Source organism: Opisthorchis viverrini (genome assembly GCF_000715545.1).
Source record: "Opisthorchis viverrini unplaced genomic scaffold opera_v5_24, whole genome shotgun sequence".
NCBI lineage: Eukaryota > Metazoa > Platyhelminthes > Trematoda > Opisthorchiida > Opisthorchiidae > Opisthorchis > Opisthorchis viverrini.
In genome coordinates, this window is record NW_008751680.1 from 767,960 (window position 1) to 785,100 (window position 17,141).

The 17,141-nt window shown below is 40.8% G+C and overlaps 1 protein-coding gene across 1 annotated transcript in view; it reads left to right on the forward strand.

Annotated features, from left to right (window-relative positions):
* The window catches only part of T265_02081 (hypothetical protein), a gene marked incomplete at both ends in the record, with an annotated part of 51,284 nt that overhangs the window by 863 nt on the left and 33,280 nt on the right, over window positions 1-17,141 (forward strand). Inside the window, one exon of the mRNA XM_009166240.1 lies at window positions 3,207-3,280. Within this exon, the coding sequence (XP_009164504.1) occupies window positions 3,207-3,280 (74 nt within the window). The remainder of the gene's footprint in view (window positions 1-3,206; window positions 3,281-17,141) is intronic.

The following is a 17,141-nucleotide window of genomic DNA, read 5'->3' on the forward strand; positions in this document are numbered from 1 at the left end:
GAACTTTAGATCCATACTCTTCTTCAAAAGAGTGCTCAGCCGCGCCCAATTTTCGAAGCATGAGCCGAATTTTCTTTTCTTCTAGCACATTAGCCAAATCAATATGAAACATATCTTCATATTTATGAAACCAGGATTCGAAAGTTAACCCAGAATCAGCGTCACAATGGAACTCACTGATATGTTGCGTCAAATGATATTGCGATTACCTACTTTGAAAAATTTTGCGACAATGTCTCGACCAAATTTGCTTGATATTTTCAAATTGTTGCTTGCGATTTTTTAAACTGCGCCTGTTGCTGTTGCAGTAGAGCTTGCATTCGTTCAGAACTGACTGCCATGATTGAGTTTCGAAATGAAGATAACCTGTCGCCACTGTTGTATCTCTTCACCTGCCCTGACGCTACTGGAAGACAAGAAGACGACCTGAAGGAACTGTGTATTAACGCAATTACAAACTTCTATATATATGATTCATGTGTCACCGTATTTGATGGTCGATCCGCTGTCAACCAACCAGTGTGTCTCCCACACACCCACACCGGTTATCGGGCGGTTGTTCCTTTGTCTCGGTTGATCATAGATGGCCGTCTATGCGCCTGTGTACGGGGTACCTTGGCCACGGAGTGGGTGTGAACTTTCTGTGTCCTTATTTGACCTTTCTCCGGCAGATGATGAAATCGGACGTGATTCGGACGTTCAGGCGTAATTGCACGGCCCTGTTTGACATGATTGTTCCGCTGCGCAGTAGGCTGATGCGCAGCCGTATTAATTATCAATATACATCACCAAAGGAACCCACGATCCATTCCTTACCCCGCTGTCAACCTGCTGTACGGTACACGCAAGTAGGCTGTCCACGTGCAGTTTAGCATCATCAGCGACAATCCACTGAGAGAAGCCGAATTTAGTCTGGAGAAGCAGGTTGGACAGCCTTGAACATGCCATAAAGTAGGTGCCTGGCAGGCCAGGTTGAACATGAACTACATACTGTAAACTTTCTTAGGTCACCACCGACAAGCTCTGATGACCTGGGTTGCAGATACTCTGTATTTGTTGGAAACCTCGAAAAACCAAGAACACTATGAAGCAACCGATCAAACAAGGCCAAATTTCGTTGCGCCGTCACTTACTATCCGTGAAGAAAACCGGTCACCTGTAACGAAGAATTGTGGTTACCACACTGGGTGGCGGTCTCAGTATGCAGAAGCTGGTTTTCCGGACTTTGTGTCATGCCATCTCGTCTTTTTGGCTTATGGTTTCAAAGGGCTTGTTTATTCTATTACGTTGAAAGTTGTGGCAAATATTCTTCTGCAGTATTTGATGAAGGCTTAGAAGCTTTTGTCCAAGGTGAGTACCCATGGCTATACATCCTTGGAACTAACTGCCGGTCCCACCAAAAGGAAGGTGTGACTGTGAGGTGGTCCGCAAAAGCCCCATCATGATGGTGATATGTACAACAACATAAAACTCCAGTGTAACAGATCCCGGAGATAAAAGTGCATTTCATTTTTTGGTCCCAAGGAAGAGTGATCTAAAACCCCAGATTTTAGTCTCATATCTGCGACAGGAAGAGCGCCTTTGGGTGCAGAATTGTTTACTGACCAAGGTGGAATAAGCCGTGAAAATATATCAGGCACAAAAGTAAAAATATTTACGCAGAGGTTTTGAAAAATGAATATGCGCGAGCATCCTTTTGAACAATGCTTGAAATTTTTTTATTTCAGGAAATAGTGAACAAACGCCGTAAATCGGCCCAAGTGTTTCCATATCAATTCCTCATAAGATATAGGGATAGCATTTTGACACTTGATCAAACGGTACTAATGAGTCTCATCAGTTGTATAAACCGATAGACCAGTACCAACAGTGCAAGCGCCGGTTCGAAACAGGAGATGACGATTCTATTTTGACAACAAGGAAGAAGAAGGCACTCAACGAATTTTGTAATGACGCGGTGGATTACTTCTGATTTATTCTCCAAGTAGTTCATGTATTCAGTGGAGCCTAATGATTTGTGAATCCATGCGCATAGGCCATTTAAGACGTACGAAAGTGAACGTTTACCTAGGATATTAAAAATTGCTAGCTAACCTGGCCGACACCATCAAAATGTCAAATTGAACTGGAGATACTGGTTGTTCGTAGCCAAAGAAGATCACAATTCAATTGGACTGCTGTAATTTTTCGCTCATATTGAGAAACAAACGGATATCTGCCAACAGCGTTCAGTGATTGCACACGGACTATCTTCTACCCAAAGTTGATTTAACAAACGCTGTATTGGCTCTGCAATTCGGTGTGATACTTAATACCCGCGAGAAACAACGCAACGTGTCCAGAATACTCGGTATTTCGCAATACGCTTTGCGTTTTCAAAAGAATGAAAATTTCAACTATTTCATTATACTTGCCAACAATAGTGTCGTGCACTGTTAGACAGATGAAATGTTTTGGATTTGCTAGAAGTGATAACAAAAGGATACCGCTTTTGTGTAACATCGCTAATGCTCCCAACATCATACGAACGCTGCTGTCAACTTTGAAGAAGCCAATCACATCAATTTTTAGTGACACTTTCAGTGACAAACTTGTATTGTATTGAGTTGTATTTTGACAAACTTGTATCTAAATTTGATGTATTGAGTTGCATTTCAGTCCTTTAACATAGCGGTTTGCGTTGTGTCGGCATCAACTCTTTTATCCAGAGTTTCTGATAAAGTTGTGACTGGTAATGACAATAAGATGAAGTTTTGAACTGCGCTCCAAAAACTATACCACTTTCGACGCTGTTAAAGACGATAAATTTAGAAAGCACTCTTTCTGTAATATTTGTTCATCAGAGGACCTAATAAGCAACACTCCAAAACACCAACTACAGTTCCTTGTATTTGAATGTATATTTTGACCATTGAATGCTCTCCCTACTATAGTACTATAGTACTATAGTTCAAACTTGCGCACTGTAACGCAATTGGAACTGACCGTACCAGCTTACACGTTTTTATCGTATGACCTAATGCGTCAATCTCCGTTTCTCCCTATTTGAATACCTCCGATGAGCCCCAGGCAAGAAGCCCGAATGTACACTCCTGTAAGTGACCTTAAACTATTGCTTGAGGTCATAAGGAACATAAGTCGCCGATCTCTGATATATGAATGGGCTTCATGGGGTTAATTGCCCCTGTCATACCCAGTTTCTTCAGTTGGCCCTGCTTACAGGACACCACACAATCCATCATCTCACTCCTCATCCCGAGTCAGCAGTCCCTCTGCCGAAGTAAGTCTTTATCCACCCTTTATGTGCCATATCACGGCATTCGACGATATGCTTCCGTCTCAAGACGCAAGGTATCACGGGCAGCACATCAGAATTGGTGGCGTTTCAGGAAATTGTGCCAACTTTATTCAGACTCAGCCGATCAAGCTGACTCTGGAACGTTTCCAATTCCTTGTCTCCACCTCCGTTCTCAACACTCGCACCATCCAACAAGGCGGCTGCAAAATTTCGCAACATAGGATTCTGCCTTTAGAAAAGCATTAACCTTCTGAACTCCAGTTAGACGACAAGGCCAGTGTCACCAATCACTATCTTGGAGTCCTCATTTTCAGCCTCTGGTCTTGACAGCCAATCAGCCAGGTAGTTCTCCTTCCCTGACAGGTGCCGTATCGTGAAGTCGAAACCAGGCAACCGGAGTGCCCAGTGTGTGAGCTTTCCGCGAGAATTTCTGGTGGTCCTGGTCCACTACACCAGGGTTTTTTGTAGGTTTTGATACGAAATCTTTGTCCAAGTAGATATGGTCTCCGCTTATCCAGGCCTCAGATGATCGCTAAGCATTCTTTCTCAATGGTCGACTACTTCTGCTTAGCGTTAGTCAGGACACGGCTGGCATATTCAGTAACTATTCCTCTGCCTTGGGAATGCGCCGATACCGTGGTTACCAGCGTCCGTAGCAACGTAAACATCTCTCCGACCAGGGTAGTTTGACGATCAGTTGCTGATCCCGCATCCGCGGTATGACACGTTCGAAAGCCTCACATGCTTTCCTGGTCCATTTAAATTTTCGGTTTCGCCCAAGCAATTCGTACACTAAAGCAGCAATCGTGTTGAAATCCTTGACAAATTGGCTGTATCATGCTGCTCGTTCTAGAAACTGTCTTAGGGATCGCCTTGAATCTGGAACAGCACAGTTCTCGATCTCTGCCAGTTTTCCTGGCAGAGGGCTAACCTTTCCGTGACCCACCTCATTTATTAGCAAGGTCATCGAAGTCTGAGCGAGCCGTGTTTTGCCTTTTTTTATCCGCGGACCTGCTCACCGGATACGCTTCAATACCGTCTTTCAGTAAACCGCTTGCCCAGGTTCCGAATTCCTGTACACAACCATATCATCTCCGCATACGGCAACACACTGGAGTCCCTTCATTAAGCGAAGCATCAAGCGCCGGGATGTGAATGATGCGCCTGACAAACCAAACGGCATTCGTATAGATTGGGTGTCTCCAACGGCGAAAGCCGTTTCCTCCCGGGCCTCCGCCTTGATAGATTACTCTCAGTATCTGAAATGAAAGTTAAAGACCGTGAAATATCTGAAATCTTGGAGGGAAGCGAAAATCTCCGCAGCGGAAGGGACAGCTATAACCGGATTTAAGGGCACTTCATTCAAAATCCAGAAATCCGCGCAAAACCGGTATTTTCCGTTCGCCTTCTTTACAAGCACAACCTGGGAGTGGTGCGCACTGTTGGCTTCCAAGATTATGCCGTTTTTCAACATCCCTCTCACTTAGGGAAATACACTAATTTGCAAACAAATTTGGTTTTTTGAGAACTCGCCTGGAGCCTGCTAGGTCTCTCGGTTGTGATGTTTGCAAACGAGTGTTGATGGTTCCCACCAAGCACGAAAAACCTGTAAAGTCCGTCACACTTTCTAAAGCTAGTGCCAACAAACAAAAGCTGGTACTGATTACACTGATTCGACTTACCCTTCATTCGTCAATACTGTTCTCTATAATTTTGCAGATAATCTATTAGCCACTTTGATTGGTTTGATGCAATGCTTTTTTAGTAAACGATGTTCAAGAGGTGAAGCCGGCGCTCGTCAAGCCTAAAGACTTTTACAATGTACCAGAACTTGAACTTTGCGATCAAATCTTACCAAAAGTAACAACAAATGGGACTAAGAGAACGTGCGTTATGAACCCAAGGTGGCTGGACAAGCCGTGCGCCCTGAGATATCATCAAATCTAATCAAAGTCACAGCCTACGGTGAAAGCGCCGGAAGTTGAACGGCGTTTCCCTAATTACCAGGCGCCATGCGTTGTGTCATCTGTGGTTTTACATTTTTGCCTCATAGTACAATCACTGCAATTATTCTTGTCTAAAAACTCAGTAAATGCCGTAGTTTGTTCGCATCACTGTTTAACTTCGAGTGGTTTTTTATGTCAACAAGAACAAATATTGTCAAGGGCGTGTCACTGTTGTTTAATGCACTTATTACGTGACAAGTTTAGAAATTTACTCATACCTAGGAGAACAAAATTATTTACCCTCAAAAATTATTGATAAATAGTACCATGCACAGTACCGAGGGCCCCTCTAAAGGGGACCTGCTACCTGACCAATTGAATTTCCAAGTAAGATCACGTACGATACAGGTAAAAATGGCTTCAAAACACCATGAGTTATCTTCATGGGTCCAACAAAATCGTGCGTGTTTGGGGTTTGAATTCGCACGATATAAGGGGCATTGTTTCCATTAGGAACGAAGAAGTAATAGCTAGTGAACTATTATATCATAGAATAATTGGCGAAAGGCGAAACAAAAGAGCTGGAGAAAATAGAAAAAATAAAAACCGGTTGAACGAACAAGAAAGAAGAGGACTGAGATAGAAACACCAAGGAGAAGACAAAAGTCTGGAGAATTTAGGAAGTGTAAGTTTTAAATATACTTGCGCGTCAATCTGTAGGAAACGCAATCTAGATTAGATTTTCTGTACATTGCAAGTGTAAAAATAATCAACGATAATAAAATAATAATAAGGACGGTAAATAATTTTGATTGGCCAGACAAGAGATTAAGTGCTACTTGGTCAACATTGCAAAAATCAACGTTTTGTTTGCAGCTACGACCCTCAAAGTCTACTCCTGGATATGTTGATGCCGAAGGGTTGTTGCGCTTAAGTTGATTTTCCGTATCACTGGTCGTCCATTGTTTGGTGCTTGTTGCCTTTCTGCTGAAGGTGGCCAGTTTTTCAGGCGGATGATTGCTTCGTCCAAACAGAAAATGAAATAAATTTGCAGGGAACACACAAATACACTAGCCACTTATTACTTTTTTGGCAGATAGATTTTCCTGGTTTAGGTTATTAGTAATTATTGAAACAACAAACCAGGTATCTATGAAGCCAGCACAGATCGGGCAGGTTTGGTCACTCAGTTGGTACTAACCATTTTGTTAGGAATTCCAATAATGGTGTGTCTCAGACTGATCTACGATAAAATCATCATAAACTAATAAAATGGGATTTGTAGCAACACGAACTGTTAATATTAGTGTTTTTAACCAACGGGTGACCATCACCTTGTCGATAATAAAATCGCAACTCACATGTTCTATTCAAAGATTTCTGGTTACTCACTCGCACGCAGATAAGAGTGTTAAAATCATGCAAGCACCGATTCGTTCAAAGACGGGTAGTTGAAATTTACTTCTAAGCTATCAACAGTAATGATGTCAATCTGGGATTATGGAGAGTCGATCGCTTCCATTATTGCTAATGTTTTGTTCTGGTTAGTCATATCAGTCTGATTGCCACACCCAGCAAGCCAGACAATGTTCCGTATCTCAGCATGTGTTTGCTCGTTCTAACTCGCACCGTGTGCACCATACAGCGTGATTCTACCAACATTTATCTAAGCGAATGAACCAAATAATCATTCAAAACCATTCAAGAGTAATACAACAAAATTTGAGTGACCGTGTAGACTTGTTACACGGTCTGAAAGTGGGGCACCCGAAGAGCATAGACTTCTTGTTTTTTTTTCATATATAACTCTCGTGATTTTCTACCTGAGCTTTCTTCCTGCTGTCCCTATAGAAAGCATAATAAAGACACGAAGTGCGACAAAATCGTTCTAATGTCAAAAAACTGGATTGGTTCAAACACCTTTGACTTACACGGCTTATTCAGAACTTCTAGCTATTTGAAAAAAAAACTGAAATCACCAACAACGGACCTCATTTCAGGGGACAAGTATCTTTACATTGCTCTTATTGTATATCTGTATATGAAACTACATACGCGTTGAAATAGTTATGCGGTGACCTTTACATTACCGACTGCGTACAAAAAGATTTGTAAAAGTAAAGCCATGTAACCCTTGTAGCTCGAAAACCACCTGTTTAGCTTGTCGCTCATGATGCAGGGAAAGTGAAAAATTCGGGCTTGCACTGTCACGTTTTGAAGCCCAGCCGGCATAATCTGCCGGAGTCATTTTTACCGTTCTCTGTGTAAACCACGCGATAACCGTCTAAGGAAGCGTCTTTCTGCTTAAGCACATAGCTAAAACATTCAAGATCCGCTCGTCAAATTTAGAATAGATCTGGTTTACAATAAACTGGAAAATGTCAAATCGTTTGTTGAAAGGGATTTCGAATTAGCGGTAAGAAATCCAAGGCCCATCCATTGTCATAAGTAAATACACTTGGGAGTTGATCCATATACCGCCATTCGGTACGCACGTTTGTACAGTAATTCCCAAATTTTTTGCTGTGCACTAAGCGTCACTTTCATCAGTAGGCATACCTGAACTTTTGCGATTCGAGTTGTTGTTATTTTGGTTGGAGTATTGCGCGTGACATCATGGATTTGGTTTGGTTTGCCAAATTCATCGGATTTTTTCAAGCTTACACTGCGGGAACGCAAGTATCAGGAACATCGACATGTGGTTTCATTAGGACAGGACAGTGTTATATACTGGTGGGTTGTTGTACAAAATTGATGACGCATTTCACCAAGCATGCACTTTTACTCAACATGGATTAGATGTTTATAAACTATCGCCATTCTCATCCCAAATGTTTTTCCAAAATCTCACAGCTTGCCAATGAAACGACAAACTGCCATTTGTGCTTGCATTTTCTATATTTTCAGTTTCCCGCGAACTATATGAACATTACCGGTGTGGCGCATTGAGTACTTCGACGACTCATTGCGCTATCCCGAGGGTGTCCGCACGTTGCCCACAGTGTCTCCTATACCAGTTTGTCTGCGGTTAGAGATCTGACGAACACAGTCCCCTTGGCTAACAAGTTGTGGTTTGGAAAATGTGTGCTGATGTGTTCCGTGAAATTCTTAGTGTATTTGCATTTCCAGCTCCACACCGCTGCCTTGTGTTTGAACTTTTATTGCATGGGTTTTGTTTGGGAACCATAATCATCGGTATGTCTGGATGTGGGTGACCCGGCTATATTTCTACCCTCGTACAACCAAGGTAAAAGGGTGAAGCTTCAGTGTCAACAATGTTGTTGTCTTTGATGATCATGATGATGTTTTCAGCTCTCTTGTTTTCGTACGGTTCTTAGTGACGCTTAGAACTGAATGTTCCAGTTTACAACACAGGGCGAAATTCAGCCCGGCACTCCGTTTTTAGTTGTGCGTAACTTTCATTTGGCGTCTTATGCTGTCCTATTTCTTCTCCTTTCTTCATTTTTGCCTTCTCGTTTAACTGTTTCTTTTTTCTTGAATTTCTTCGCGTGTTCATTTTTAATAACACTTCGTTTTGCGTCTTTGATGGAAAATGTAAGTTATCTTTCGCTATTTTTTAATCTTTGGATCATTTTCCTGTGTTTTCGTTTCCTGAGAGCTCCTTGATATCTCGAATCCCTTGTAAACTTCCCGGGACATTTTCATTTTAAGTCTTCCTAATGGCGGATTTTCCACACTTTTGAATACTTACATCCTTTTATTTTGACAGTACCACATTGTCTATTTTGTCCTTGAACGAGCGTCAGATTTAGACCAACTGTAAGTTTTTGGACGTAGTACGCTACTTTAATGTTGTTGCTTCTATTTCTTGCAGAATTTCACTCTAGGTAGCTTAGATACAATCGAATAAAACCAAAAAGCCATAAGGCCATCGCGAATAACTGGGTTGATAGACGATGTGCCTTCCATTTTTTGGTTGTGAACTTCTTAGGGGTATTGGTTTAAGAATGACTCCTTCCTTTTCGAAAAAGGTTCGTGACAATCGGTAGGTTTACTGTTGGGCAACGTTTCGCTTTTGACACAAAAGCTTCGTCAGGCCAAGTGACTAGGTTCCGAGGTTGACCGAGATTTAAGGCGGAAGGAAAACCAACCAACTAAATCAAGCTAAATCTCCGTGGGTGTCGGCCGAGGGATTTACGTGTGTTAGAGTGGTTGAACAAGTTTTGGGTCGGTGGGGAAACGTACATTTGTTTGGATCCAGTCTGGGGTCTAGTACTTCTGTTTTTTTTCATTTGATGGTTCCTCTTGAGCTTCGTTTGAACCTTCTGCCAGTCTGTGTGGGTGAGTTAGTGCTAAGATAGATGTGTAAGAGGGATGCTATGACCTTTGGTCGGTTGGGGTTTTCACCCCCACCCCCCGGTTTTTTCTAATAGTCCTAAGTGGATTGACAACCACACCGTCACGTGTCAACTCGGCTTATCTAAGACCGCTTTCCATACACTCGCTAGCTCCACGCCCTCGATTCTATTCACGCTGTGATGCTCAGTGATTTCCACCGCCTTGGCTATCAGCCGCTGTGGTGTGAATCGCAGTCCCCGTCTTAAAAGTTCCACATTCTCCAGATCTATTCTATGTCCCGTGTCTAAGGCATGTACTGCCATCGCTGAGTCCTCGACCAGCGTTTGGTATTCCTCTGCATTCCTGGGCGGTTAGTTAATCCTTCTTTTATGCTCTTCAATTCTGGTTTGCAATCCCCTGATGGATTGTCCTTGGTGCAATCGTTGCAGCTAATTCTATACACGCAGTCCCTAGTCCTTTCAACCGGCAGGGGATCTTTCAATTGCACCAAAACTGAGCGTAGCGTTTTTCCCTTCTGAAAATCCACTCAAATGTTGGCCAAGTTCAACATTCTTCGAATAACCTCCAAGGTTCCTGCTTTATATGGAATGACTGCTGTGCCAATCCATTCCTTACTGGGTCTAGACACTGGAGCCAATATCATCCTTAGTTGACGCCTAATCAAACTCACTGGGTATCCTTCCTGTATATTATCAGATAAATGTGACATTTTTGTTCGACATCCACGTAGTGCCGTGCAATGTCTATACATTTGGTTGAAATCGCACCGTGCACGCGTTGTAGGTCTTCGTGTAATGAGTTGTCTACTCGTAGGCCTCTGAACACTCGGAATACCATAACTTCAACTATTTACTATAATTATATATATATGCTCATACGCTTGTAGATAAACCATTATTCTCCCAGCAAGTACTAGCAACACCTCTCTTCTTTGCAAACGCTGTCAAATGTTTTGCTACCATATTTTTGCTTAGACTGTAGAAAAGTTTGAAGATTTACGGTAAAAATTATTTACTCTGCTAACGTTAGCGAACTACACTTGACGTTTGTCAGTTGAAATGCAGTGGTTAGCACTGATGTCACAGAGAAAAACCATTTTATCAGCTGTCAACAAAAATGGTTTCGATTATCTCGTTTGGAAGGTAAACTCAACCAGCATCTCACCTATGGTATCTGTACATTCTTGTACAAATATTATGCCGACCCGATCCAATTTACCATGTGCTATTTCATCTAAATGGAGCAACTGTTTTGGGGTGTTAGTGAGCTTCATTCCTTTTCTTTTCTTATGGGTAAAACAACGCTTAATATAACCCTTTACAACTGCTTTGAGGACGGAAATATATAACTGGCAAATCACATCAGTGTGGGTTTTTCAGCATGCCTTTACTGGGAAAATAACCCGATGTTATACAGTCTGTTTCAATAAACTATCACATATTTTGAACAACCTATCTTCTACTTGAAATGCCTTATTTTCCACAAAACGGCTGTAGGATAGTTTATTTCGTTTGTTATTCTCTTGAATAAACAAGTAGAACTTGGGTGCTTAATTGAGGATGCAAAAGCAATATAGAAATTCGTCTTCAAATACAAGTTGGTCAGCAGACAGAGGTGCAGCAAAAAACTGGTCATCCTTGTGGACTGAACCTAAAACGCGTGTGCCAACTTATTTGCATTTAATGGTAGACAGTGAGGTAGTCCTGCGTCAGACAACAATGTCTTCTGATTACAGGCTAAACTAAGGTATTTGGTTTGGCATAACCTTTTACTTCGATTGTCTACCTAAAAACGAATTTCTTACACTACTTTCGCAGCGAAATTCTAGTTCCCCTATACTTTGAAAACAATTGCGTTCCCGCAATACAGACAGTAATCGCTGTGACAACAAAACGTACTATCAGAAGTGCTTTATCGGGGCTCAGAAAAACATTTTAGGCTGAACAATCAGCTTTAAGCGTGGCATTAAATTTTAAATGTTACGTCAGTTAATCTTAGGTGTGAAATAATAGTGGTCGAAGAAATTGTCATGTTCGTCCAACTAGAAATATTTCAGCGGTCTGAAATGTACAAGACAGCGAGGTTTTAATAACACTGTTAAATCCCAGGTTATTGAGTAATGAATAAATACTTTTTATTCAATGACATAATGAGCAAAATATAAGCCAACCTACTTAAAGTTTTCCAGGATAGTTTTAGTTGAATGAAGGTCTTATACAATGGTAGTGACAAAAATAAGTAAATCCGTGAAAGAAGCCATAAACTGCCTCGCTACTGGAACACCCACATTTTCAAACCCAAAAGCTGGTAGAAATGCAAACGTCATGATACTGCATGCAATGGGGCTTGCAAAAAAACTGATTTACTATATTTAGTATGACCGAATTTAGAAAACAGTGTCTACATCTAAGCAGCCAAAAGCTCCAATTGCTGTGCTTTGTTACTTCATAAGTAATCAATCATCACCATTTTACACTGCGCCATATACCCATTGATAAAGGCCAAATACCAGTTCCACCGTGAATAGCTACGCATGTTCGGCATACATGAGTTCGAAGTCTTCAGATCACATTGTTTATGATAACCCATTAAGGAACTTCAAAAACGTGTTAAGTTACATTATCGGATATGACAGGACGGTGACGCACATGTGCACCTTTCACGGGTTTGCCGGTCAAAAAACACTACGTAACCTGTTAAGTAGCGCTACGACTTGCAGTCTTGCCAACCTATCAATCCGATGAGTAATCTCATAAAATGCTCTGATTCAGCCACATTTTTAAATATTTCATTCGGAGAAACAGATAGACACTTCAAGTGCTAGTTTTAGTGTTGCATTAAAGTCCCTTTGGCCAGCTAACTTATGTGGGCTCTATGCCACCGACGATCTTGAATTAGTGCCACATGTGTTTTCCACGTTTTGCTATTTGTCCTTAACACTGGGTCTAATGCTGCTGGTTATGGCGTCAACCAGTTGGTTTTGGTATCGGCTTTCAAGCTTTAAACATACTACTGGCACTTTTGTTTGACAGGCTGATGAAGAATAACGAGTGTAATTTAACCAACCATGGAGTGCTCAGAAATGAAAATGCAATATTGTGGATGGCCATGTGGACGTGGTCACATATAATACAAATGTTTCCATAAAATAGTTTGTGGGAAGGTTACGCCTGCGTGGCAAAAGTGCAACGTAAGATAAACTGAAGACTGACGACAGAAATCAAATGGTGGGATTCACTAACCTAACAACTAATTTTAAGGTCATTTTACGATTACTAAAGACTGTTTAAGAGACCAAAAACACCCACCAACACTTATTTGGAAAACCAGCGATATTGAAATTGCGCGATGCTCGTTGTAACGTCACATATCACTCAGCAATCCATGTCAAAGCGAGGGTTTACATCCTATTTAGCTTTGAAAATTTCGGCATTATAGCTAACTGCCTTGTTAGCAACGTCTGTTCCATCATATCTGATATTTAATACCTGTTGTGCTGTTTGTCAGAATGTTCCTTTTCTCCATTAAATCAGTTAATACTGGCGGTCTTTGAGGCACTAAAATCTCCACGCTTTTTTAGGCATTTGCAACACCCAAAGACTTGACACTTGCGATGAAAGCAAAAGGCTGTTTCTACGATGCAAAAGTAGTTCGGATGCAGAACTACACCCCATGACTACTATCGTGTCTAAACCCCCAAAAAATTGGATCATGCGACAGTATAGATCATAAATAAGGGACGATAATATGAATAATGAAAACCAGATATTGCAAAACGTCAAAGACAGATGTTCAGCCGTACTGGAAAGTGTGCCTTATTAGTTGTCAAAGAATAAAGAGAGGTCTAGACCACAGGGTATCACTTTTTAAACTAAATTTTCAGCTTTCTGGTGACTGAACTGAAATAATTATTTTCAGGCAGTTTACGGCCCTGTAAGCGGGACTCACTGAATGATAAAGCAAAAGTTTGAACTCTGATCACAGTAGCATGGGTGATTCTAGGCCTTGTATTTAACAGTTTAAAGATTGCTATAGAATCAACAAAAATTCACAATGGTAAAATATGTTGGTACGTGGAATTTTGTCAGACCGGTTTTTCATTATTTTGATCCAAAAACTGCAGTTGAGGCGTGCGCGCTACTACTAACTGCCTGAAAGTTGCACACCAATAATGCAAAAGGCTGCAGTTGAGCTTAAATTTGAATGCTCTTTACTTGCTGTATGGCGCTATGACACACTTCTTTCTGCTGTAAAATTTTTAACCCACTCATATTTTAAAGGACACTCATTTTAAATAGAGAATTCAACGCGCATAAAAATGAAAATACCAGATTTTTGGTTTACACCTACTCAATTTTTACTAAAATTTTATATTTTTGAATTGGGGACTTCGAGACGTGGCGATTTAGTCTGTATGTAGACTTCAAACGTCCTACCAAATTAATTAAAAGTTGTTTAACTACCATTTTAAATATCAAGTTCCAAGTTGACGTATAAGATACGCGCATCCAATACAGTAAGGGACGAAAAGTCGGACCAGTCTTATTACTCTTCAGCACAGAAATTCCAACGATTCCGTTGATTTGTCCTACTGATAATGTAACACATTTCGCTGGGCTTTTAAGCTTCATTTGATTCCAGCTGTGCAAGGATTGTATTATGGTTAACACTATGGACTAGGCAACCGCAAAAGATTAGCACACGATTTAAATATCGTAGGTTATTTGAGGACCATAGACGAGCCTCCAGAAAAAATAACAATCTTGTTTGCAAACAGCGTTTTTTTAGGTCAATTGTCGGTCAGTTCCGCTTGTTATTTCTGTAAATGTGTGTGATCTGCAGCTTATGGTAAAGCCCATACGGTTTAGGACAGATGGAATTTTCTGATAGCACTTTTTACAGGCGCGTAAAAGCCCTAAGCTTAGCGTATTACAGCTTTGCTACACACAAATAATGACTATTCAGTCCGTTTGCTGCGTGTTGCCAGTGTTGTTTCTACCAGTTTATTTCACTATAGGGGTCACAGCACTTACTAGTATTTAGGGATTTAAAATATAGGTTACCCAGAAAAACGTTTGCACTTACCCAATTACCTGTAGCGACATGCTAGCAAGAGCGCACCATCCAGTAAGTGCTGGTTTGTTATGAACAGCTACGAAACGGGCAAATACAAAACGCTGATGAACTTGAGACCAAATTTTTGCGCATATCCTTAGGTACCGAGTTCCGGACTAGCGAAATTCAGCCTTTTGTGCACCGAGACTACATGAGTGCAGAATCAGACGATATTTAAATGTTTGGGTGACCACTTTGTAAGCAATGCAGGTACTTGACTGTAAGCAGAATATAACCAATTGATACCTGCAGGGTGGACCAAACTAATGCAACAGAATAAAGGCTCGGTTAAGTTATTTTTTATTGCCTATTAAAAATAGTAAAAACTACATGGCGAGTTGTTTTCTTGAACAATTTTTGTAGCTTGACCAGATAGTTGAAGTCCCATTAAAAATAAATCACAGTAGAACAAATCATCTTGATAAAATCACGAGCGACGAATGATTCAGTGTGCAGTTGTAACCAACGGGAACGATGTCGTTCTCGATGAGCTTCCAAGTCATCTTACTTGTTAGTAAATGAACTGTTCTATAGAGAGTTTCCAACGATGGTTTACAACGATGACTAAACATGTAAATGAACGTCAAAAACGGTGGCTGATCTAGATAAATGCCATTTTTGAACAGAATGATCAGAAAAATAATCAGTGGGGAAATTATATACAACCTACAATTAAATAAAGATTAAAGGTAAAATTTTTATAAAAGTGAGCGTAAAGAATCATTTATAAGTGAAACTAAGAATCATTGATCACAGCCTTGTCATTCCAGAAGTTGGGAAAAAGTGGACATTTTTTGTTAGCCCAGGAGAAAAAGCGGGCCTAATTTGCTGCAAACACGCTACACTAAAAATGTAAGCCGACAAAGTTAGCGCAGCACATTTGTGCAGAACGCTAAAGACTTCCTGGAATAATACGCCTTTTAGATTAGCACTCTAGAATATTCAGAAAAGTGTGGTGAAACCAACCGAAACCCAGTTAGCGAAACTCTTGACTGCATTTTTGGAGAATCATTTGATCGCTAGCGCCGCGAGCAATCCGAGAAATAATGAAACGGAGGTACTTGATACAGCCGAATGTCTAGTGGTTGTTATTTATAGGGTTTTGTACTCTTCTGTCCTGCTGAAAGTTCTGACTATGCGCATAAGTGTGACACAATGTGCCAGAAATGCATTTTTATTCAATTAGCACTCGAGACAATCCCGTACAAGTTATCCTGGATTCCGCTACCTTCTTGTACGACACTCAAAATTCAATGTAGAGTTGCTTGTATTTTTTGCAGGTTTACTGAATGTATAGCATTTTAGTGAAATCTATTGAGCGAACCTTGATCTTCAATTTCTATTATCTTCTATTTGGGCACAATTTACCTCAAAGTTCTTGCCTGTCCATTGAGAAAGAGCTGATTGCGGTAGCCATCATATTGTCAAGACCACCCTGACAGGTTTTTATCGGTTCCTTTCTCTCTGCGGAACCGTCGCGCAATCCTACTTACTGAAATTTAATGAGCACCACATTCCGTTTAAACACCCTCTTTGTGTTTGGTAAAACACATTTGTGTGCACATTGTAGTGACGCTTGCACGAGACACGAAGGTAGCACATTTATGATATCTATCCACTAAAAACACAAATATTTGTCGAGATTTTAATGAAGGTACCATAAATATTTTTTTTTAAATATATAAAACTTATGGAACAATATTTCGGACGATTTGTTCTAGTTCGGCCGTATGATTCCTGGCTTTTTCACATTTTGACTGTCGTGTTGCATCATGTCCTCGGTTGCATCACGTCCTCGGGAAACGTGAATGCAGCAGTGAAAATAATTGGTACTATTTTGAAAACTGGGCAGAAAATCCAAAAAAATGAGCGTTATGCGTACCTCCGTCAGTAGTTTGAGTAGCTTTATTGCAAGAAAACGGTCGTACATGGTATACAAACAGCGTCAAGGTATGAAATTCTGAGCCCTTTAAACGGGAAACTGTTGGTATTGTTTTACCCACCGACTGGCCTTTATGTGTTTTCGTGGTCAAAAATGTCTATATTGTTTGGCACCAAAGGTGGAATTGCAACTACCGTCTTCCTTCTATGGTTCTCCAGACGACCGACCGGAACAAACAATGAAGCGCCAGATCTAAAAGATTTGACCTTATGGGGAAATTGCATGATCCCCCACCGATTTCACTCACCGACGTGCGGCTATAACTTAGCATAGTGATATAAAGGATGTTCTCCGAGTTATTTATCCAGATGAGTAGGAAAGTGCGGTGCATGTGTATTACAACAAAAAGCAACATCGCTGATACAATGAAAGTATTTATTTTCAAACCCGTTTCAGGTAGTTATAGGTGTGGAGCTATTATAAGTAACTTAAATTTGGAGATCTTTAGCATAAATCCCAACAAGTTGAGTGAAAACAGCTATATTTTCTCCGCAACTATTCTACAGAGATTACACTATTG